General features: G+C 40.3%; 4 protein-coding genes across 15 annotated transcripts in view; 2 read left to right on the top strand and 2 right to left on the bottom strand.

Moving 5' to 3' along the window:
* Positions 1 to 4,533, top strand: part of LOC135095833 (uncharacterized) — a 5,498-nt gene extending 965 nt beyond the window's left edge. Inside the window, exons 4-6 of one of the 2 annotated variants that reach the window (XM_063996959.1) lie at positions 654 to 821; positions 2,341 to 2,787; positions 3,054 to 4,533. In XM_063996959.1, coding sequence (XP_063853029.1) covers positions 2,346 to 2,787; positions 3,054 to 4,336 — 1,725 coding nt within the window. In that variant the 5' untranslated portion in view covers positions 654 to 821; positions 2,341 to 2,345 and the 3' untranslated portion in view covers positions 4,337 to 4,533. The remainder of the gene's footprint in view (positions 1 to 653; positions 822 to 2,340; positions 2,788 to 3,053) is intronic. The other variant, XM_063996960.1, reaches the window with a different exon arrangement.
* Positions 4,534 to 4,631: 98 nt separating this feature from the next.
* LOC135095834 (vacuolar protein-sorting-associated protein 25-like) lies at positions 4,632 to 8,577 on the bottom strand. The gene is made up of 5 exons (XM_063996961.1): positions 8,418 to 8,577; positions 7,135 to 7,263; positions 6,196 to 6,300; positions 5,790 to 5,920; positions 4,632 to 5,549 (listed from the first exon to the last, which is right to left on the bottom strand). Exons 1-5 carry the CDS (start codon positions 8,465 to 8,467, stop codon positions 5,437 to 5,439), a joined length of 528 nt encoding a protein of 175 aa, XP_063853031.1. The 5' UTR covers positions 8,468 to 8,577; the 3' UTR covers positions 4,632 to 5,436.
* Positions 8,578 to 9,080: 503 nt separating this feature from the next.
* Positions 9,081 to 20,049, top strand: LOC135095729 (glutathione S-transferase C-terminal domain-containing protein homolog). 11 transcript variants are annotated; one of them, XR_010264479.1, is made up of 6 exons: positions 10,448 to 10,723; positions 13,124 to 13,236; positions 13,531 to 13,677; positions 15,474 to 15,564; positions 16,071 to 16,264; positions 20,031 to 20,049. XR_010264479.1 is itself a non-coding variant. In XM_063996766.1 (6 exons), the coding sequence occupies exon 6, from the start codon at positions 16,407 to 16,409 to the stop codon at positions 18,798 to 18,800; it is 2,394 nt and encodes a 797-aa protein (XP_063852836.1). In that variant the 5' UTR covers positions 10,448 to 10,723; positions 13,124 to 13,236; positions 13,531 to 13,677; positions 15,474 to 15,564; positions 16,071 to 16,264; positions 16,379 to 16,406; the 3' UTR covers positions 18,801 to 19,853. The 11 variants fall into 11 exon arrangements, 10 of the variants coding, with proteins under 10 accessions (XP_063852846.1, XP_063852845.1, XP_063852836.1 ...); XM_063996766.1 differs by lacking the exon at positions 20,031 to 20,049 and adding an exon at positions 16,379 to 19,853; XM_063996767.1 differs by lacking the exons at positions 10,448 to 10,723; positions 20,031 to 20,049 and adding exons at positions 12,822 to 12,844; positions 16,379 to 19,853.
* A 180-nt stretch (positions 20,050 to 20,229) lies between these two features.
* Positions 20,230 to 22,500, bottom strand: part of LOC135095732 (probable transcriptional regulatory protein TTE1135) — a 2,885-nt gene continuing 614 nt past the window's right edge. Inside the window, exons 2-6 of the mRNA XM_063996779.1 lie at positions 22,394 to 22,500; positions 21,785 to 21,897; positions 21,365 to 21,498; positions 20,964 to 21,132; positions 20,230 to 20,524 (exon numbers count right to left, since the gene is read on the bottom strand). The exon at positions 22,394 to 22,500 is cut by the window's right edge and continues 122 nt beyond it. Of these exons, the coding sequence (XP_063852849.1) occupies positions 20,327 to 20,524; positions 20,964 to 21,132; positions 21,365 to 21,498; positions 21,785 to 21,897; positions 22,394 to 22,500 (721 nt within the window). The 3' untranslated portion in view covers positions 20,230 to 20,326. The remainder of the gene's footprint in view (positions 20,525 to 20,963; positions 21,133 to 21,364; positions 21,499 to 21,784; positions 21,898 to 22,393) is intronic.

Here is a 22,500-nt window from a genome sequence, read left to right as displayed (position 1 = left end):
AGTTCAATGTTACGGTTGTTGTTGTTGTTGTTGTTGTTGTTTTTGTTGTTGTTGTTGCTGTTTGTAAGTTAAACACAAACAACACCACGGCAAACACTTCTACAAAACAAATAACTTAAACAAACACCTCACAGCTTATTAGTAACACCCCAAAACATACCAAAACATCCCAAAAAACACCTCAAACACACACCAAGACACACCAAAAACACACCAAAACACACCAAAAACACCCAAAAACACCCCAAACACCGAAAACACCCCAAAAACACCAAAAACACCCAAAAACACCCCAAAAACACACCAAAAACACCCAAAAACACCGAAAAACACCCAAAAACTTCCCAAAACACACCAAAAATACCCAAAACACCCAAAAACACCAAAAAACACACAAAAACACACAAAAACACTCAAAAACACTCCAAAAACACCAAAAAACACCAAAAAACACCAAAAAAAACACCAAAAAAAAACACCAAAAACACCCAAAAACACCCAAAAACACCCAAGTCACACGCAACACATTCAAGACTCAACAAGGGCAAAATAATTGAAAACAAACACAATTTTATCAGCATCTTATCTTCAAGTACCAGCACCACCACCACCACCGCCACCACACCTGACTAACCCACACCTTCTCGCAACAGTTACCTCCGGGGCGCCCACACACACGTAGTAGTGGACCCAAAGGAAGAGGAGGAATATATACTGGGGAAAAGAACGCTGGAAAACAGAGCCCATTACAGAGTACCATACTTGGAAAAACTAGCACCTTATTTAGCAGTGGACGGAAGACGAGTGGATGAGTGGATGAGGTGAGGCGTGTGAAGGTGTGGAGAACAGGTGTGGAGTAAGTTGGGAAAGAAAATAGGTGTTTTTTTTCATTGTTTTTCACTATTTTTTTTTGTTTATTTGTTCGTGGAAGACATGTGGAGGTGTGTGGAGGTGTGTGGAGGTGTGTGGAGGTGTGCAGGTGTGGAGTAAGTTGGGAAAGAAAATAAGTGTTTTTTTTCATTGTTTTTCACTATTTTTTTTGTTTATTTGTTCGTGGAAGACATGTGGAGGTGTGTGGAGGTGTGTGGAGGTGTGTGGAGGTGTGTAGGTGTGGACAGCATGTGTGTGTGGTAAGTTTGGAAGATATACAGGCATTTTTTCATTATTTTTTCTTGTTTTCTTCATTTAATTGTTTGTGAAAGACGGTGGATGTTTGTGTGGAGAAGCAAAGGTGCGTACAGGTGTGGGAGATGTGGATGAGGTGCAGGTGTGGAAGAAAATGATGTGGTTAAGTTAGTTATAGAATTGATTTGTTTTGTTTATTTGTTTATTTGTTTATTTGCACCCTTTATTTATTTATTTATTTATTTATCTGTTTTTTTTATCTTTTCTTTAATTCCTTCCTTTATTATTATTATTATTATTATTATTATTATTATTATTATTATTATTGTTGTTGTTTTGTCTCGTTGTTTTGTTTTTTTTGTAATGATAAATAAAGTTTGTGTGTTAGTTCGTGTGTTTATCTGTTACCTAAGTATTTGTTTGTCGTTTGTGTTCATTGCTCGTTTGTTTGTTTGTTTGTTTGTTTAGGTTACAATATAATCTTCTTCTTCTTCTTCTTCTTATTATTATTATTATTATTATTATTATTATTATTATTATTATTATTATTATTATTATTATTATTATCATTTACTACTTGACTTCACCTGTCCTTCCTTTCTCTCTCTCTCTCTCTCTCTCTCTCTCTCTCTCTCTCTCTCTCTCTCTCTCTCTCTCTCTCTCTTTCTCTCTCTGTTTTATTACATTGCATTTATTTATTTATTTTCTTCCTCTCACTATGAAAAAAGATGAGAGAGAGAGAGAGAGAGAGAGAGAGAGAGAGAGAGAGAGAGAGAGAGAGAGAGAGAGAGAGAGAGAGAGAGAGAGAGAGAGAGAGAGAGAGAGAGATGGAAGGAAGAATGTATTGAGTGGGAGAGATAAAGAGAGAGAGAGAGGAAGGAGATAAGGAGAAAGATACGAGAGATAGATAGATAGATAGAGAGAGAGAGAGAGAGAGAGAGAGAGAGAGAGAGAGAGAGAGAGAAGCATTAAAAGTGGAAAAAAAAGAAAAACTGAGGAAATTTAAAGTTTTGTATGGTAAGTTTGTGTGTGTGTGTGTGTGTGTGTGTGTCTGTTTATCTATCTAAATGTCAGTCTTGCTATGTGTCTGTCTGTATTTATATTTGTCCGTCTATCTACCTATCTATCTATCTTTCTTTGTCTATGTCTACCTCTCTCTCTCTCTCTCTCTCTCTCTCTCTCTCTCTCTCTCTCACCCACACATCTCTTTCACAGCCAAGATGACAAATCCAATCTACCTGTGCATTTATCTCGCTATCTACCTCTGCCTCTCCGCCCACGCCTCCTGCACCATCCCACCACCCACCATAAACCTCTTCCACCTCAACCCCACCCACTCACATCCACCAAACCCCGGAAGTCGCCACAGAAAACGAGAAACAAGCCGAAAACCTCAAACCTCAAGATTTCAAGATCAAGATCAAGATGGTGTGTTTGAAAATTTGATGCCAAAACCTATTGTTCAATTATTCGATAAGGAAGGACTGCATAAAGTCGTGGGTTGGAGGGGTTTCTACTATCACGTATACCCACGCCCTCGGAACGCCACCACGCCCCTGGAATTGGTGAAAACATGGGAAATTGGGAAGGAAATAGGATGGGATCTCGATGAATCTTCCTCTTCTTCTTCTATACGGTCATCATCTTGTTCCTCGCTAACATGTGAGTATTAAGTAGTAGTAGTAGTAGTAGTAGTAGTAGTAGTAGTAGTAGCAAATTAAAAAACAGCAAATAAATAAATAAATAAATAAATAAATAATAAAGTCCCCCATTCAACAGGCAAATGGTTTTCTTCGTGGGGACTCATCACAGTAGCTTTTAAGATAATGTGCCTACCCATTATAACCTTCCAGAAGACACACAGAAAACAGATCAATAAAAAAAGAACACAAATAAATAAATAAATAATAAAGTCTCCCATTCAACAGGCAAATGGTTTTCTTCGTGGGAATTCATCACATTACTCTTGGTTTTGTTCATCTGGCTCTTCACCCTGACGTCTCTGTTGTGTCTCGCCCGCTCGTCTTCAGGCAGACACTTCCTCAACCAGTTTTCTTCCTTTTGGGCGAGAGACAAGGACGAGGATAACCAGGTCCTCGCCAAGGGCATAGGATACTTCGATGGGAGCCCTGGTATGCGAAGATTCGTCCTTATTGAAGATGAAGACGACGACGACGAAGAAGAAGGAGGAGGAGATGCCAACAGCGACACATCCTCAGACAAACAGGAAGCAGTTACAGATGAGGATAAAACCAAGATACAGAAGCTTCCCAGGAGAGGTAATTATATTTTGCAAGACGCAGCGAAGGGTTACGCAGTTGAATTTGGGACATACAGACTACAGGAGGATATAGATAAGGATATGGAGGAGGATAAACTTGCATACGTGCTGGAAAATGGTGCATATATTCTCCCATCGGAAAGAGTGGAGAGAAACAAGTGGACAGACGGAGATACGATAGATTACTATAGATTTGTATGGGGTAACACTGTGGGAATAGATGTAGAAGACATGTACAGTTTAATTACACAAGGATGCCGTGCGGAGGTCCGAGATAGGCTAGATGGAATAGGGAAAAGATACGATATTATAAATGACAGTAATGCAAGAGGAAGTGAAGGTAATGCAAGAGGAAGTGAAGCGTGGAAGGTGACAGAGATGGATGATGAGATAAGAGAAATAGAGAGAAGAGTTCGAAGTGATGACGTTATGATAAGGATAGAGAGAAAAAGAGCGGATACAGGAATAAAAATAGTCAGAAGAGGAAGTGAAGAAATAAGAATAGAGGGAAGAGAACGAGGACAGATAGAAGGAAACGCAAGAAAACTTTCCTTAGACGAAATAAAACAAAGACGCCAAGAAATCAGACAACATATAGAAAACGGAGGAGCAGAGAACAGCGAAGTAGAAACAGAAGAACTATGGAGAACAGACACACAAACAAGAGGAAGAGAAAGAGAAGAGAGCCTAATATTAACTATAAACGCTTTAGCAGACGACCACCACCAAATATTCAAAGAAAACGTCAAAAAAACGACAAGTGAAGGGGGAACTATGCTAAACCCAAGGAGATCGCTAGGAGGAACAAGACCTCGATCAAATACAAGTTATATAACAAAGAGGGCTGCTTCCTTCCCGATGGACAACTACTGCCCTGTCCACCTCCTACCCAGAAAACTCTCGCTCATAGTGGAGGAGGAGGCGAAGTGAAGGAGGTGAGGGAGAGAGAGGATAAAATAAGTAAATAAATAAGAGATGAAATGAAGGTGGTTACATGATGAGACGGAAAATAATAATAAAGAATAAAAAGTGGTAGAAAATGGAGTGATGGATGGAGGTGGAGTTTTGTTTATTTATATTTATATCTTGCTTTGTGTATTTTGATGAATAAAATAGAAAAAAAAATGTATATTACTATTAGAATTGGTAATGTTAGTAGTAGTAGTAGTAGTAGTAGTAGTAGTAGTAGTAGTAGACTTTGGAGAGAGAGAGAGAGAGTGTTTCATTCATTTATATATTTATTACTGAGACAGATTGCACATATTATAAAATTAAGCACATTACATCTAGAATAATAATAATAATAATAATAATAATAATAATAATAATAATAATAATAATCACTTTAAATCTAAGCTAAAAAAAAAATACTGGTTTAATTTTCAAATATAATTAGCTTTACAATTCAAATATTTCCGCGACAATTATTCAAAGCAAGTCTGTCTGTCTGTCTGTCTGTCTTCAAAATTTAAATATAACTTATTTTTATTAACCTAATGAACTTTTAAAAGATATTTATTTCTTATGTGATCTCTAAATCAATACGTAAATTAATTATTGTAATATTTTCAAGCAACAGGCGATAAAGAAAAGAAACACACACACACACACACACACACACTCGTATTCTGAAACACCTCTGCGCCACATCGTCACTATTACAAAGACTAGTTGAAGCTATACAGGTTTTCAAGGGAGTTATAACGATTTAATCAACAAACTGACAAGATATCTACAGTATTGACAGCAGATAGTCTTGATAACTGGCTAATCATCTTTGTGGCCTTGGGAAACAGTCATTGAGAAAAAGCAAAGGGTTTTTAATGGTGTTTTATGGTTTCAGTCACAGATCAACAAGATAATCTACAGTATTGACAGCAGAAACGCTCTTGAGAACCAGGCAAGTTATCTATATGGCCTTGAAAAATGTGTTAAGATTGCTTAAAGTCAACGAATACTGGCGTCTCTTTTTTTCTCCCTCTCCTCCCCTCTCTCTCTCTCTCACTCATACACACAGACACACACACACCTCACAGAAATTTGACGCCCTGGTTGTCGCCGAAGTCCATCAGCTCTGCCTTGCCTGAAGCTTCCAGAGTTCGTAAGGCCTTCAGCAAGATGTCTCCGTCTAAATTGTGAAACTCTGCGGGCGAAGGAACCAAAGAAAACGGATCAGTTATCGGGGGGACTCAAATAAAAGGTAGTGTGCGGGATGTTGTGTAGATATTTATTTATTTATTTTTAGTTTATTTTGTGTTTAATAGTATTTTTTATTGGTTTCCTCTATTTAGTGTTTTTTTATGCAAGATTAGTTTATATATATGCAGCTCAGGCCATGTCTATCATTACTACTAGCTAAACACACACACACACACACACACACCTTGGTCAGCAGTCTCGTCACCATGTGCAAGTTCATACAGGGTGCAGACAGTGTTAATACGACTGGACCCCTGCGCCCACTTGTAAATCTGCGTGCCCCATTCCCCAGCACTTCGCCATAACAAGTAGCCTCTGTGTATGCGTGAGAGAGGGGATGGTTAGCTTGGACACACACACACACACACACACACAATTAGACATGTATATATATCTATTTACATTATTATTTTATCTATTTTTGTCTATGTATATCTATTTGTCTTGTTTATTTATTTATTTTCTCGTTTTCATTCTTTTTTTCTTCAAACACGTATGATTCTCTCTCTCTCTCTCTCTCTCTCTCTCTCTCTCTCTCTCTCTCTCTCTCTCTCTCTCTCTCCCTCTCTCTCTCTCTCTCTCTCTCTCACCTTCGCTTGGTTTTATCAGTCCACTCCAAGTTGCCTCTTCTCACCAGCTCCTCCAGCACCACCTGAATGCCATCTGGCGGCAGAGCTCGATGGATGGACGCGTTTCTGGTAACAGGTGGCGATGGGAGAAAAGAAAATGGGTATGCAAAGAAAATGGAGGGGATACTTAAATAATACAGATATATGCAAAGAAAATGAGACGAAAATGGAACGAAAATGGAACGAAAACAAGTGATAGATGCAAAGAAAATGTACGAGTGGCGATGGGAGAAAAGAAAATACGTATGTAAAGAAAATAAAGGGGATACTTAAATAATACGGATAAATGCAAAGAAAATGGACATATGCAAAGAAAATGGCAGTATCTACAGAAAATGGAAGGGACACTTAAATAAAACATAAATGCAAAGAAAACGGGAATGTTTAAAAAATGGGGCATGTGCAGAGAAAATGGGGAATATGTAGAGAAAATGGAGGATATAAAAAGAAAATGGAGGGATATAACAAGAAAATAGACGAATATGCAAAGAAAACGGGAATATATATAGAAAATGGAGGAACATGTAAAGAAAATAAATAATGATAAAGAAAACAAAGATATGAAGAAAACAATGATAAATAATCAGAAAATGAGATGAAGAAAATGAAAAAAATAAACAAAGAAAACGTAAAATCCACAATCTCAACGGGAACTTAACCAAACTGACTGACTTTACAGAAAACGAAGAAATATAAACAAAAAAAAAAAAAAAAAATGGGGACGCAAACAAAGAAAACGTGAAATCCATAATTTAAACGAAAACTTAACCAAACCTGACTGACTTTACAGAAAACGAAGAAATAAAAAAAATATGATTAAAAAAATAAGAAAACGGAGAAACAAACAAGGAAAACGTAAAAGCGACAATTTTAACGGAAACTAAAATAAACTACACTAACTTGAACACAGCCAGATCGGAGGCCTCTGTCACGTCAATCTGGGTCACACCGCCCTGTTTGCCCCACGAGGTCACCAGGGCACACCACGCGTCCAGCTGGGTCTTGCGGACGTCAGCATTCACTTGCAGCCTGGGGGGAAGGGGGGGTTAAGAGAAGTTACGTTAGGTTAGGTTAGGTTAAGTTAGGTTTGGTTAGGTTACGTTAGGTTAAGTTAGGTTAGGTTAGGTTTGGTTAGATTTGGTCTAGTTACGTTAGATTAGATTAGGTTTAGTTAGGATAGGTTAGGTTAGGTTAGGTTAGGTTTGGTTAGGTTAGGTTTAGGCTAGGTTAAGTTAGGCTAGGTTAAGTGAGGTTAGGTTAAGTTTGGTTAGGTTAGGTATGGTTTGGTTAGGTTAGTTTAGTTTAGGTTAGGTTAGGTTAGGTTAAGTGAGGTTTGGTTAGGTTAGGTTAAGTTAGGTGAGGTAGGTTAGGTTAGGTTAGGTTCGGTTTAGTTAGGTTAGGTTAGGTATGGTTTGGTTAGGTTAGGTTAAGTGAGGTTTGGTTAGGTTAGATCAGGTTAGTTTAGGTTAGGTTAGGTTAAGTTAGGTTAAGATAGGTTAGGTTAAGTTAAGTTAGGTTAGGTTTAGTTAGGTTAGGTTAGGTTAGGTTCGGTTAGATTAGGTTAGTTTAGGTTAGGTTAGGTTAAGTTAGGTTAAGATAGGTTAGGTTAAGTTAGGTTAGGTTAGATTAGGTTAGATTAGGTTAGGTTAGGTGTAGTTTGGCAAGCAATGAATGGCTGCTACAGTGGGGTGTGGCGGGGCAGGTGTGGTGGGGCGGGGCTGTGGTCGCGGCGGCAGGGCTGCTCAATACTCTAATTTTTTTTTCATTACAAGGAATAAGTTAATTTTTTTCCGCTTAATATTTGATGCCTTTTGAATGGTCACTGTTTATTTTCAGTGCTACCGCTAGTAGTGAGTGTTTTGTTTACATTCGATACTGCGATAACGAATTTCTGTGGGTCTGTACGGAAAAGAAAGAAAACATCATCGTATTTTGAGCTGAAAAGAATCAAAGTTATTGCGAAAAACAGACAAAGGCCTACTCTTCATTTTCACCAGACTGAGGCAAATATAAAAAAAATATAATAATAATAATAAAATAAATAAAAACACAAAGCTTATCAACAAACTTCCAAACTTCCAAAGGCTCTTTTTATGGTAACCAGATAACACGGGATGTATAACCACCCACCCCTCAAACCTTCCCTGCAATTCTGTCCTTGAACAATATTTTAACACACTCACGTGAAGAAAGGCGGGAAGCTGTACTGCCACGGCCATTCGAACTCAGTCATGGCTGGGTAGTAGAGATGAGGACCAAAATACACTGCGAAATGAAGAAAAAACACCAGCCACTGCCTCTTCGTAAGGGAGGTGCTCTATAGGGATCACGTATATAAATGTTTTGTTGCTACACCTTTCGATTATTAATTAATTTAAGTATTTTGTATGTTCGAACTTATTTTTCATATATATATATATATATATATATATATATATATATATATATATATATATATATATATATATATATATATATATATATATATATATATATATATATATATATATATATATATATATATATATATATATATATATATATATATATATATATATATATATATATATATATATATATATATATATATATATATATATATATATATATATATATATATATATATATATATATATATATAAAACCTAAATTCCGTATTTGGAAAGTGGCAGTTTTGCATAATATTTAGAATAATTACATATGTACAATAATTTGAACCTGTGTAGTACGACAATATGGCCAAACCAATCTGGCACACTGGACTCACTTAAAGGCAGCACCGTGTGACGACTCAAGCATGGCTGCATGTACACTGGTGGGTTTGGCGGAGTGCCCTTATTTGTGAGGCATGCTGGCCCCGGAAAGCCGGTGAGTAGTGAGATAATACTATGAATATCCACTTAATAAATGCAGCATGTTTTCAGGGCAGAACGGAATGGCAGGACAGATGTAGAGGGGTTATTCATTTCCTCACATAATTTGAGACATTGCTCATTACCTCCACCACTAGTTCAAGTGACACGGGTTTTCATGGCTGTTTCTTTATGCTTCCACTCAAACATTCACATTTTTTTTTTCTCCCTCACACACACACACACACACACACACACACACACACACACACGTACGTTTCCCTAAGGGCGTTACATCACTGTACGTGTGTGTGTGTGTGTGTGTGTGTGTGTTATATATCTCTAGGGCGGAATCTTTCAAGAGAGAGAGAGAGAGAGAGAGAGAGAGAGAGAGAGAGAGAGAGAGAGAGAGATGAGGAAACAAGGAAGAGAATGAAAAATAAATAAAAGAAAATAAGCAAGAATAATGATAACAACAACAATAAAATGAGAGAGAGAGAGAGAGAGAGAGAGAGAGAGAGAGAGAGAGAGAGAGAGAGAGAGAGAGAGAGAGAGAAACGACGAGAGAGTAACGAGATAAAACAATAGAAAAAAAAAATAGCCTAAATGTTTACGTTCGCGAGAGAAAACGGAGGTCAGCTTTTATTTATATGGGAGACTTATGTGAATTGAAATACGCTGAGTTATTTGTACATCAGTGCTTCCCAGACTTCTCCAGCACGTGTTCCCTTTGACTAGCACCAAACCCACCACAACCCACACATTGGTAAGCCTTCTAAGCACATACTAGTTTACATTGGCGCAGATATATTAAAAAGATCAATCACAAAAGACTAATTAAAAACATATATTCATTCCATGCAGGTGGGCTCTCCTTGACACACAGAGAAAGGCTGGTAATTCTCTGTTGATCATTACCTACAGCATGAGAGCCTCTGTTATACTTGGATATCTCTGTGAAGTATTGTTGTTTTTTAACGTCAAATGGTAAATACTTAATAATGATAAGCTGAGATATAACACAGTATTAAGCCAAGCCTTCAGTTCACACAAGCTTTTCAATGATTTCACATTACGCCACACAAGGGACGAGACATTGCAGTGCAAGCCCCGCCAGGACATGTTTGAATTTGGCGCTTCAATCAGTAGCATCTAGATACTTTGACAATTACAGTTATAATGGCCTGAGATTTATTTTTACACGCTTATAATTCTTTATATTTAATTTTCTATTAGTTTAGTATAATATAAAAGAAGTTGGTGCTTGTTATTGAAAGGTAAAAGTGTCTTGTGGATAGATTTGGGTGCGTACTGTGCGGAGCAGGCTGGGAGGGACGACACACCACCAGACCTCAGTAAGCAAGGCTCTGTGTTCAAAGGGTGCCATAATGTGCAGCTTTATTTAACGTATTTTCGCAGAACAAGACAGTGACAGGGGCCGTGGTGGCTGTCTGCGTGTGCAGGTGCAAGCTTGGTGCCTGCCGGGAGATGCCTGCAGTGCCACCAAGGCTAATATTGGTAAGAAACCGGCTCACCACTTGTCCAGCCAGCTAATTTGCACAGTGTGATGTAACAGGCGGTAACTGTGATAGTGTTGTTACCTGTCACCAACAACAACAACAACACAGGGCTGTCAGGTCAGTGGTTAACCTTACTGTTTATTGTTAAGCCTCGTATTTCATGTTTTTTGCACCTCGTTAGGAATATATTGATGTGACCCAGCATTCCACGGTGCCACAAGCGCTCCAAGCCTCCACCACAAAACTCTTACTAATTAACCATGACAGGAATTATAAAGAGGTAAAAAAAATCCACTTAACTAATGTTATCAGCTGAGGTGGAGGCAGCCTTCCCCATTTGTCGGCCAATATCTGCTTCATTTCTCACTTATTGTAAGCCTAACACGTCACTAAGTGGAGCTACATGACTAGGCTTTCATATCCGCTAGCTAGATATATCTGCCATTCCCTCATTTAGTTACGATGGAAGAATAACAGGCAAAATAGCGGCCGTTCTCTCCACTGACAAGGGCCGCCATGTTGCCTGGCTACCTCCGCCAACCTGATTCAACCTGTGGGTTCCAATATTTTTTTGGTATTTTCTTAACTTGTTTATTCTGGTGGTATAGCATGTTTTTATGGTTTATAAAAATAATTATTTGCTTTAGAAGTGTTTTCGTGGCTTGTGTTGAGTTGTGTTGAATTTTGTGTTGCTTGACGAAAATGTGGGGAGTTTTTTTGGCAGTATTTTGACAAACTTGTTTTTTTATTTCACGCTCTAACTACGTCTTTTGTGTTTCTAAAAATTGCTTATGATTTTTAAAGTGTTTTTTGGTTCCTGTTGAGAGAAATAAGCGGACTTTAAAAATGGTTTATGGTCCTGTTAAAAGTTGTTATTACAACACTTTTTGTGTTATTGTCTCTCTATATCAGCTTGTAACTAACTTTTCATTGCTTGAAAAAATAGTTCGTATGTTTTAAAGTGTTTTATCTTGTTGTTGAGTCAAAATGGGTGGACTTTTCAGTGGTTTTTAATCGTGTTTATGTTCCAACACTTGTTTTTTACACAATTTCGGTTTTATTTGTTTATTCTTGTTCCAGGTAACTTTTGATGGTGTAAGATGATAGTTCAGATTTTTTAAAATTTTTTACGTTCCTGAAAATTCAAATGTTGTGGACTTTTCAATGATTTAAATCGTGCCGAATATTTCAACACTTTTTCCATAATTCATTTGGATATTTTTTAAATACTACTCAGGCTGGAGCTGTTATAATATTGTGAATATTAGTTAAAGTATTTATCAAGTCAGAATATATAAGGCATTCCAGCCTAGCTCCATTTTTTCGAGGGGTCATTTTCAAAATGAAACCCGTTACGGTACGTAAAATAGCCGTGACGTCACGGCCGCCATCATGGACCGGGGACCTTGATCGGCTCCGCTGTCTCCTCGGTAATATTTATCGTATTTTGCAATGTTTTCCTGGTGTTTCCAAGTGTTTCTAAACTCAGACGTGTAGATAAGAGTAGAATGAGTAAGAAAATAAGAGAAATAGAGGAAGAAGAGGAAGGGAGAAGGAATAGAAGAGGTGATAAAACAGAAAAATGCTAAGAAAACAATATTTAGGTTAATTTTTCCTGCTGCCCTGTCTGTCTTTGTAGTATTTGTCTTCCGTGACAGTGCTTGCAGTGTATTTGCTGTGTTTAGGGGCTGTTGGAGTGTGTGTGGAGGTGTTTAGGGGGTGTTGGAGTGTGTGTGGAGGTGTTTAGGGGGTGTTGCAGTGTGTGTGGAGGTGTTTAGGGGGTGTTGCAGTGTGTGTGGAGGTGTTTAGGGGGTGTTGCAGTGTGTGTGGAGGTGTTTAGGGGGTGTTGAGTGTGTCTAGAGGTGTTTAGGGGGTGTTGAGTGTGTGTGGAGGTGTTTAGGGGGTGTTGCAGTGTGTGTGGAGGTGTTTAGGGGGTGTTGCAGTGTGTCTGGACGTGTTTAGGGGGTGTTGCAGTGTGTCTGGACGTGTTTAGGGGGTGCACACACACACATACACACACCTCTCTCTCTCTCTCTCTCTCTCTCTCTCGCTCTCTCTTCTGTATTTGGAAAGTGGAAGTTTTGCATAATATTTGGAATAATTACATATTTTACATATTTTACCAGAAGTACAATAATTTCAACCTGTGTAGTACGATGATATGGCCAAAACAATCTGGCAAGCTGGTAACGAGAACTGATGTCGACATTTTGAGAGCTTTAGTCAGGAGGACGGAAGGTAAACAAACATTTCAAAGCGTGAGGGAGAAAAAAGACAATATTTGAGTAACAACTGTCAATTAGCAGGTGTTATGGCGACTTAGTGTTAGCATGTGGACACCAAAGCCTGGTTATATCTGTGGAAATCACCTAAATTTATATGTAGCTTTGGTTTAGTTAATAACAATACAGAGAGAGGGAAAACTATTACTACTACTACTACTACTACTACTATTACGAGTGCTACTACTACTACTACTACTACTACTTACAATACTAATACTACTATAATTTACAGAGATGTGCGGGGAATTAAAGAGAGGCGGCGATTAGAGAGAGAGCGACTAAAGAGAGAGAGAAAATGAGAGCGAGGAAAAAACATCTTGCTTCTCTCGCTCTACTTGTGATAGGGTGATTATCTCTCTCTCTCTCTCTCTCTCTCTCTCTCTCTCTCTCTCTCTCGTTTAGTTGTGATTTGTGACATTTTTTTATTTATTTATTTGTTTATTTTATTATTTGTGTCTTTAATCCATTGTTTATTCGTTTATTTGTTTGTTTATTTGTTATTATTATTATTTATTTGCCTTCTTCCATCTATTTATCCATTCACTCACTGAAATTAACTGAAATATGATAAGTAACACACACACACACACACACACGCACGCACACCTGCCTGCCCTGCCCTAACCTAACCAAACACAGGGGGACGCTGCTGGCCCTGACCCTGTACGACCTTGAGACATCAGAGCCGAGGGACATAGAGGAGATTTTGGGCCGCCTCAGTGACCAAGAGGTGTGCTGGCTGACTGAGAAGTATTCCATTGCCACCCCCCTGTGTTAAATGCGCAGGTGAGGGGATGTCTGTGTTATTGGTGTGTTTAAAAGTATAATAGGGTGGTTTTTGGTGCGTTTTTGTGTGTTTTGGGGTGTTTAAAGGTGTCTTAAGTTCATTTTTTGAGTGTTTTCTCGTCTTTTAAGGTTTCTTGGGGTCATGTTGGGTGTTTTTGGTGTGTTTTTTGTGTTTTTTGTGTGTTTTTGTGTGTTTTTGGTGTGTTTTTGGGTGTTTTGTAGTTTAAAGGTGTCTTAAGTTCATTTTTTGAGTGTTTTCTTGTCTTTTAAGGTTTCTTGGGGTCATGTTGGGTGTTTTTGTGTGTTTTTTGTGTGTTTTTGGGTGTTTTGTAGAGTTTAAAGGTGTCTTAAGTTCATTTTTTGAGTGTTTTTTTCGTCTTTTAAGGTTTCTTGGGGTCATGTTGGGTGTTTTTGTGTTTTTTTTGTGTTTTTGGGTGTTTTTTTGTGTGTTTTTAGGTGTTTTGGGGTGTTTAAAGGTGTCTTAAGTTCATTTTTTGAGTGTTTTCTTGTCTTTTAAGGTTTCTTGGGGTCATGTTGGGTGTTTTTGGTGTGTTTTGGGGTGTTTTGGGGTGTTTAAAGGTGTCTTAAGTTCATTTTTTGAGTGTTTTCTCGTCTTTTAAGGTTTCTTGGGGTCATGTTGGGTGTTTTTGTGTGTTTTTGTGTGTTTTTTTTGTGTGTTTTTGGGTGTTTTGTAGAGTTTAAAGGTGTCTTAAGTTCATTTTTTGAGTGTTTTCTCGTCTTTTAAGGTTTCTTGGGGTCATGTTGGGTGTTTTTGTGTTTTTTTGTGTTTTTTTGTGTGTTTTTGTGTGTTTTGTAAAGTTTAAAGGTGTCTTAAGTTAATTTTTTGTGTTTTCTCGTCTTTTAAGGTTTCTTGGGGTCATGTTGGGTGTTTTTGTGTGTTTTTTGTGTGTTTTTGTGTTTTTGTGTGTTTTGTAGAGTTTAAAGGTGTCTTAAGTTCATTTTTTGAGTGTTTTCTCGTCTTTTAAGGTTTCTTGGGGTCATGTTGGGTGTTTTTGTGTGTTTTTGTGTGTTTTGTAGAGTTTAAAGGTGTTTTAAGTTCAGTTTTTGAGTGTTTTCTCGTCCTTTAAGGTTTCTTGGGGTCATGTTGGGTGTTTTTGTGTGTTTTTGTGTGTTTTTGGGTGTTTTGTAGAGTTTAAAGGTGTCTTAAGTTCATTTTTTGAGTGTTTTCTTGTCTTTTAAGGTTTCTTGGGGTCATGTTGGGTGTTTTGGGGTGTTTAAAGGTGTTAGGGTTATTTTTTGGTGTTTTTTGGTATTTTGTAGTGTTTAAAAGTGTCTTAGGGTCATTTTACATGTTTTTGGGAAGGTATGGGGTCGTTGTGGGTGTTATAAAGGATTTTTTTTTGGTATTTAAGAGTGTTTTTTAGTGTTTTAAAGTTTTTTTTGGTGTTTTTTTTTGGTGTTCTAAAGTGTTTTGGGTGTTTTCAGATGTTTTTTCCATGTTTTAGAATACTTTAGGGATGTTTTGCATATTTTAGGGTAAATCTTGGGTTTTTTTTTGCATTTTAAAGGTGTTTTTTTGGTGTTTTTAGGGACTTTTTGGTGTTTTAGGATAGATTTAGGGTATCTTAAAGTTGGTTTTGTCATTTTTAGGGGTATTTTAGGGATATTTTTTAAGTGTTTAAGATTTTGAGTGTTTTTTGCCATTTAAGGGAAAAATTTTAGGGTTTTTTGTGGGTTTGGCAGAGTTTTAGGCTAAGTTAGTCTGTTGTTATTGTTTGTTATTGTTATTATTGTTATTGTTATTGTCTCTACTTGAACTGCCCCTTCTGTCTCAGCTATCGACCTCGCCAAGACCCCCAACCAGTGTGAGGTGACAGGATATGTGCAGGAGGTGGTGTGTGAGACATCGGGCCACACTGTGAAGAGGTGCGTGTGTGTGTGTGTGTGTGTGTGTGTGTGTGTGTGTGTGTGTGTGTGCAGAGTCCTTGCTTCTGTCACCTCCTCTTTCAATATTTACCACAGTCTCTCCTCGACACACCCCAGGCTCACCTACCCACTCTGTCCTAACCTAACCTTGCTTACCTCCTCCCAGTGTCCCCAGCTAACCTAACCCTCACATTTATCTCTCTCTCCTTAGCAAACCCAGTCTTTACCTGTCCCCTTCCCAGCTCAGCCCATCCCCTCCCAGCTAACCTTACCCTCTTCTTAGTCTCTCAAGATAACCGCAGCCTTAACTACCCCCCCAGGTGCACTCCCAGTTAGCTGTAAGCCCTCCCCAGCCCCACACAGTGTCTGGCAAGGTAACCCCAAGCCTTTAAATACAAAAAATCTCTTTATGATGTAGTTTTAATGCTTTCCAGCTTAATGTATCCCTCCACAGCCCCTCCGCAGCCCCTCCACAGCCCCCCAGTTAACCCCAGTCTCTTCCACAGCTGCCAGGTGCAAATTTGGAACGAAGAAGTGGAGTTTTGGTGGTTCGAGGCAGTGGCAGCAGTGGTGGGAGTGGTAGGGGGGCTGTCTCTTGCCGTACAGAGACACGCGAGGTCACAACACCACTGCCACGCACAGCACTCACCGCACGCACCGCACGCCACGCTGCACTGCCTCCCGGCCCTCCTGGTGTGAGGTGAGAGAGAGAGAGAGAGAGAGAGACTGTTCTTCTTCTACTACTACTATTATTAGTCTGGTATTGTGAAAGAGAGAAAAAAACACACACACACACACCAAACCTTGTCAACAGATCCACCACCACCACCACCACTACCACCATGACCCTATACCTGGCAGGGCAGTGGAAGGGTGGAGAGCCAAAGGGTGCCATAGAGGTCCCTGCTGAGACACTGATATCCCTGTTCACCCTGCAGTATTGCCAGAACAGTGTGGTGAGTGTGGTGTTGCTTCCTAGCCGAGTTGACAACACCACATGCATTTTCCCCATTTCCTTGAGTTCCCTGGTGTTTCCTGTGGTGCTGCAGGAGGAGAGGGAGTGCCCAGAGGTGTTGCAGTGTTGTGAGCTGCCAGCCATGGTGTTGCAAGAGGAGGAGGAGGAGGAGGAGAGGTGTAGGAGGAGGAAAAAGCAAAGGAAGGTGAGAGAGGAAGGGAGGAATAGACAGAATAGTGAGGAGAAGGAGGAGGAGGAAAAGAATGGAGGACTGAAGAATAGAAGAGGAGGAGGAGGAGAGAAAGGTGGGGAGAAAAGTAAGGATAGATTAGTGGAGAATGGAGGAAAGGAGGAGGAGGAGGAGGAAGAGAAGAATGGAGAAATAAGACCAGAGGAAGAAGAAGACAAAAAAGAGGAGGAAGAGAATAAGGAAGAGGAAGAGAAAGAAGAAAACAAAGCAACATATAAAGAGACAAACACAGATAACAAAACAAACAAGAAGAGGGAAGAGGAGGAAGGGAAAGAAGAAGGAGGAGGAGGAGGAGGAGGAGGCCCTTGGTGTTGTGCTGGTCTCTGTTCATCCCTAAGACTTGCTGTGAAGAAGATAACACAAGGAAGAGGAGGAGGAGGAGGAAAGAAGCACCAGAGGAAGACAACAACAGAAAAAAGAGGAGGAGGAGGAGGAGGAGGAGGAGAGGAAGGATATGTCAACACCAACCACTACACCACAGATCTCTTAGGCTTTCGCGGTGGTTGCCTCCAAGCGTGTGCCGAGGTGAGTGTGTGGACAAAGTTCTGTGAGGTGGAGGCCCCTGCGGCACTCCTCTCAGCGGCACAGAACCCATACAGTGCCAGAGACGTGTTGGTGTACCCCGGGGACTTGCTGAGATACGAACACCACCTCCGTCGCCCACCTATCCTACATAATGCTTTAAAACGCACTCAGCAACACATTCGGGAGACTGTCAGCGATGCCACATGTGAGGAACTGTGCCGCCGACCCCTGGCACTCCTCCCGGCGCTGGCACATCAGTTCGCAGAGGGCCTAGACATGACTCTGGCCGACTTAATGCTGTTCGTCTGTTTCCACTTAATCCTACGCAGTCTGGCTTCAGCGGACGTGGCGACAGCAGACATCACCCCTCTAGTCAACACCTGGCACTCCACGCTGGCACTGGATGCTCGTATACAAGCGGCAATGCCTGTTCTTGAGCTGGCACAGGCACTCATGGCAGCACAGACTGGCACTCCTAGTTTAAAGGTGCCGGAAGTCGAGGATGTGAGCATCTACAAAAGTGATCCAGAGAGAAATAAAAGTAGAGGGTTTTTCACAAGGCAAGGGGATGTGGAGGAGGTGCTCAGGCTGGTGGAGGAGGCACAGGTGGAGGAGAGTTATGTCCACTGGCCACCTGACTCATCTGACTCCTCCTCCTTCCTCTCCTCCGCTGGAAATCTTCTGTTGTCTTCTTTCTTCTCTTCGTCTTCAGAATTCTTGCCATCCTCGTCTTCCTCCTCCTCCACAAACCCTCACTCTTCCTCCTCCTCCACCACAAAATCTTCCTCTTCCTCCTCCTGCTCCCCAGCCCTGCACACGCTCCTCTCGTCTCTCTCCCTGGAGGGCCACGTGCCACAGACTCGCTTGCAGAGAAAGACACAACAGCTTCAGAACATTTGCAGCGCCACACTTGCTCTCGCCAAACCTGGACACACCGTTGTTGACTTCTGCGCAGGAGGTGGCCACGTGGGCATCCCCTTAGCCCAGTGCCTGCCCGAGTGCCGCGTCCTGCTGGTGGAGAACAAGGCGTCATCACTACAGAGAGCTAGAGAACGAGTGCGTGAATTGCAGCTAAGAAACGTGTGGTTTGTGCAGAGTAACCTAGATTACTTCCGCGGTCCGTTTGATATTGGTGTAAGTTTACATGCGTGTGGCGCCGCAACGGACCTCGTGCTCGGGAAGTGCATGGCCAAACGAGCTGCATTTGTCGTCGCACCTTGCTGTTACGGAAGCATCAGACCAAACCACGTAGTGTCATACCCGCGTAGCTCATTATTTCACGCCCTCAACCTGACGCCAGACCAGTACCTGACGTTGGGACACGCCGCCGACCAGACCCATGGGAGTGACAATCCTAAAACCGCGCAGGGCCAAAGATGCATGAGGTTGGTGGATGGGGACAGGCTGGCACGGGTACGGGAGGTGGGTTATAAGGCTGCTCTGGCCCTCATGCACCCCGCTACCTGCTCGCCAAAGAACCATCTACTCCTAGGGGTGGTTACGTAAACAGTGCGCCCTTCTGGAATTAAAATGATGTATGAATTGTTGTTGTGGTGTTAAATAGTGAATTGTGTGATGAATAGTCAATAAAAGGATAGACTGGTGGGGAAGGGAATGAGGGAATAAGTAAAAAGTGAAGGAATGAAGAAAATGGAAGAATAGGGAATAAATAAATAAAAGAAAAGGTAAAAAAATATTGGTGTTATCATAGAAATAGACAAGAAATAAGTGTAAATAGATTAAACTGAAAAATATTACAAAAAAAATGAAAAAAAATTATCAGATTTAAAAATAAAATGAAAAATACTGGGATTTTTAGAAGAATCACAAAAAAAAGAAAAATATTGATGTTTTGAGAACTTGTCAAAATGGATGAAGAATGAAAAGAAGTTGTGTTTTTAGAAGAATTACAGAAAAGATCGAAAAATTTTGGTGCTTATAAATAAAGTAGACAACACATAGAAAGAAAAAAAATGAAAAAAAAAGAAAGATGATTTTTAGAATTACACAACAAAAAAAGTAATGAAAAAAATATTGACTTTTTTAAAATTACACAACAAAAAAAAATGAAAAAAAATATCAACGTTTTTTAGAAGAATTACACAACAAACACTAAGAATTAAAAGAAATATTGATGCTTTTAGACAAATTACACAACAAACACAAACAACAAAAACAAACAAACAAACAAACCAGAGAACAAAGAGACAGAAAACAAGAATATTGATATTTTAAGAACCAGACAAACTAGATAAACAATAAAGAAGGATATTAATGTTTTCACAAGTAAAACAAACAAATAAACAAACAAACAAACAAACATCACAACCCACCACCTTTGTTAGCCTAATCTTGTATCACCACCACCATCACCACCACCACCACCACCACCACCACCGCTAGTATCTGCCACACTAACAACGCACGGTGACGACTACAATTTAATAGCTTACTTGTACACGCGTTCACTCGTACGTACGGACATCACGTTTTCGGAGTGTTTGTGTCCTTTTTTTTATTGAATTAGTGTTTTGTGTAAATAAATACATTTGGAAATTATTTATTTTTTTTATTTTTTCCTCAATTTTTTTTTTTTTTTTTTTTTTTTTTTTGTATAATTAGTGTTTGTCTTTCCTCTATATATATTCAGTGTTGTTTTTCCTCTCTCTCTCTCTCTCTCTCTCTCTCTCTCTCTCTCTCTCTCTCTCTCTCTCTCTCTCTCTCTCTCTCAACTAGCCAAAGAGAGGCCAGGACGTACAGCCACACGCCCTAAGCCACACCCAGGCTCTGTTAGGCTAGGCAATGAACACCCAAGGCAGTAGGGAAGAAATGCAAATAATGAAGGTAATTAAATTGTTTGGTGGTTTAATTAATCACATTTTCTGTTCATTTATTTTATTTTTTATATATACACCTGAATGACACACTCTCTCTCTCTCTCTCTCTCTCTCTCTCTCTCTCTCTCTCTCTCTCTCTCTCTCTCTCTCTCTCTCTCTCTCTCTCTCTCTCTCTCTCTCTCTCTCTCTCTCTCTCTACAAATTAACATGTATCCTCATCACATCTTCTACATTGTCAAGTTTCTCCAGCACTGCACTCACTCTCTCCAGATCCTCAGGGCCAAGAGAGAGGGGTGTCTGGGGAAGGTAGTCGATGTTGGCATAGGAAACGCTGTAACCTTGCTCCTCCACACCTTTCTTCACCTCCAGGAAGGCCTCCGGGGAACATGTGAACTGGGGGAGAGAGAGAGAGGTGTTAGGGGGTGCGTGGGTCTGGGTGAGGGGGTCTAGGGGTGGGTGGGTAGGGATGTGTGTGTGTGTGTGTGTGTGTTGGTCTTTTCCTCTCTCTTTCTCATTAATCTGTCACTAGAACCACAAAAACACCCTTGAAAGCCCTCACCACCTACTGTTTCTCCTGTTAATAATGTAAAAACCCCATTAATCTGTCACTAGAACCAGAAAAAACACCCTTGAAAACCCTCACCACCTACTGTTTCTCCTGTTAATAATGTAAAAACCCCATTAATCTGTCACTAGAACCACAAAACCACCCTTGAAAACCCACACCACTTCAACTACATCCTTTCGAAAGCAGCAGAGGTACTGAGAGGTCCATCACAGAACACAGAGCTCTCCCTTGCTCTCCCTTGCTCTCCCTCTCTCTCTCACTCACCACAAACTGTCCTTTCTCTCCCCCCTTCTCCTCCTCGACCTCCTCAGCTCCAACTTCAATTGCCAACTCGAGCGCCTCCTCCAGCTGTATCTTCTTGTCTTTCCCAGCGATCACCACCCCCTTCTCGTTAAAGAGGTGATGAATACCACCTCCCTTCACCTCCTGTATGCTGAGAGAGAAAGAGAGAGAGTTAGGTTAGATTACATTAAGTTAGGTTAGGCTAGGTTAATGGGCGTTAGGTTAGACTGCGTTAGGTTAGGTTAGGTTAAGTTAGGTTAGGTTAATGGGCGTTAGGTTAGACTGCGTTAGGTTAGGTTAGGTTAGGTTAATGGGCGTTAGGTTAGACTGCGTTAGGTTACATTAGGTTAGGTTAGGGAGCTGTTCCTACAAGCCTGGCTCACCTGGTCTTCTTGATAACACTCTGAATGCTGCTTCTTGTCCTCACCAAATTGTCAGTCATCACCTCGACCAGCAGCAGCAGTCCGCCCGGTGCCTTGTACTCCAGGATCATCGACTTGGCATTGTCCTGAGATTTCTGTGAGAGAGAGAGAGAGAGAGAGAGAGAGAGAGAGAGAGAGAGAGAGAGAGAGAGAGAGAGAGTTTAAGGATGTGTGGTTAAGCAAAGAAAGGCTACCGCTGTTTGTTCAGTGTATTTTTTTTACGTTTGTGCGTTTTTTTGGTGTTTTTGGTGCGTTTGTGTTCTCGTTTGTTGGTCTTTCTATTCGTTCTGTAAGTGTTTGGGTGTTTGTGTTACTAATAATAATAAGCACTTATAAAAGACAAGAAAACACACACACACACACACACACACACACACATACTTGGGTCTGCTTGAGTGTGCTGGCAATGGAGGACGCTGGCATGTTCTGGCTACGAGCGTGTTCAATCACCCGTGCCAGCTTGGAGTTCAGCTTAGGGTCTGTGCTGCCTCCCTCTGATGGAGAGAGAGAGAGAGAGAGAGAGAGAGAGAGAGAGGCTGTATTACTGATTTTCAAGGGGGTTTTTCATGGTTCTACAGTTTAACAGGGTGTAGGGGAAGTTACTGGGGCTTTTCAAGGTAGTTTTGGGTGTTGTTGGTAGTTTAACTGACTGTAATTAAAGTTATTGGGGTTTTCAAGGGTGTTTTTCAAGGTTCTATAGTTTAATGGGGTGTAGCGGAAGTTACTGGGGTTTTCAAGAGTTTTTTTAAAGCTATTGGGGTTTTCAAGGGTGTTTTTCAATGTTCTATAGCTTAACAGGGTGTAGTAAAAGTTATTGGGGCTTTCAAGGATGTTTTCATGATTCCAGTGACAGTTCAACATGAATTCTTAAACACAAGAAAAAAATACGATAAAAATATAAATGAAACAAAGAAATCAATGTTCCTTTCTGAATAATTAAATAAAGGACAACTGTAAACAAATCACAAATAAATCCATTGCTTGCCTCACCCTTGACGGCCATTTTAATCATCTGGGCACACTTCTGAATGACACGCTGCTTCTGGTCATCTTTGAGTGCCTTGGTGTGGCGGATGTTGGCCCATTTGCTGTGCCCC

Source organism: Scylla paramamosain, unplaced genomic scaffold (assembly GCF_035594125.1).
Source record: "Scylla paramamosain isolate STU-SP2022 unplaced genomic scaffold, ASM3559412v1 Contig1, whole genome shotgun sequence".
NCBI classification, from domain to species: Eukaryota; Metazoa; Arthropoda; class Malacostraca; order Decapoda; family Portunidae; genus Scylla; species Scylla paramamosain.
This window is presented reverse-complemented; position numbering and strand designations above follow the sequence as displayed.

Bases quoted from the DNA above. Each gene is read 5' to 3' on its own strand.
- LOC135095834 (XM_063996961.1), bottom strand. From the start codon at position 8,467: ATGACTGAGTTCGAATGGCCGTGGCAGTACAGCTTCCCGCCTTTCTTC. The intron at 6,301-7,134 runs GTTAGTGTAGTT...ACCTGTTACCAG, and splicing joins TCCGATCTGGCTGTGTTCAA to AAACGCGTCCATCCATCGAG. The intron at 5,550-5,789 runs GTGTGTGTGTGT...CTTCGCCCGCAG, and splicing joins TGACGAGACTGCTGACCAAG to AGTTTCACAATTTAGACGGA.
- LOC135095729 (XM_063996776.1), top strand. From the start codon at position 16,407: ATGACCCTATACCTGGCAGGGCAGTGGAAGGGTGGAGAGCCAAAGGGT.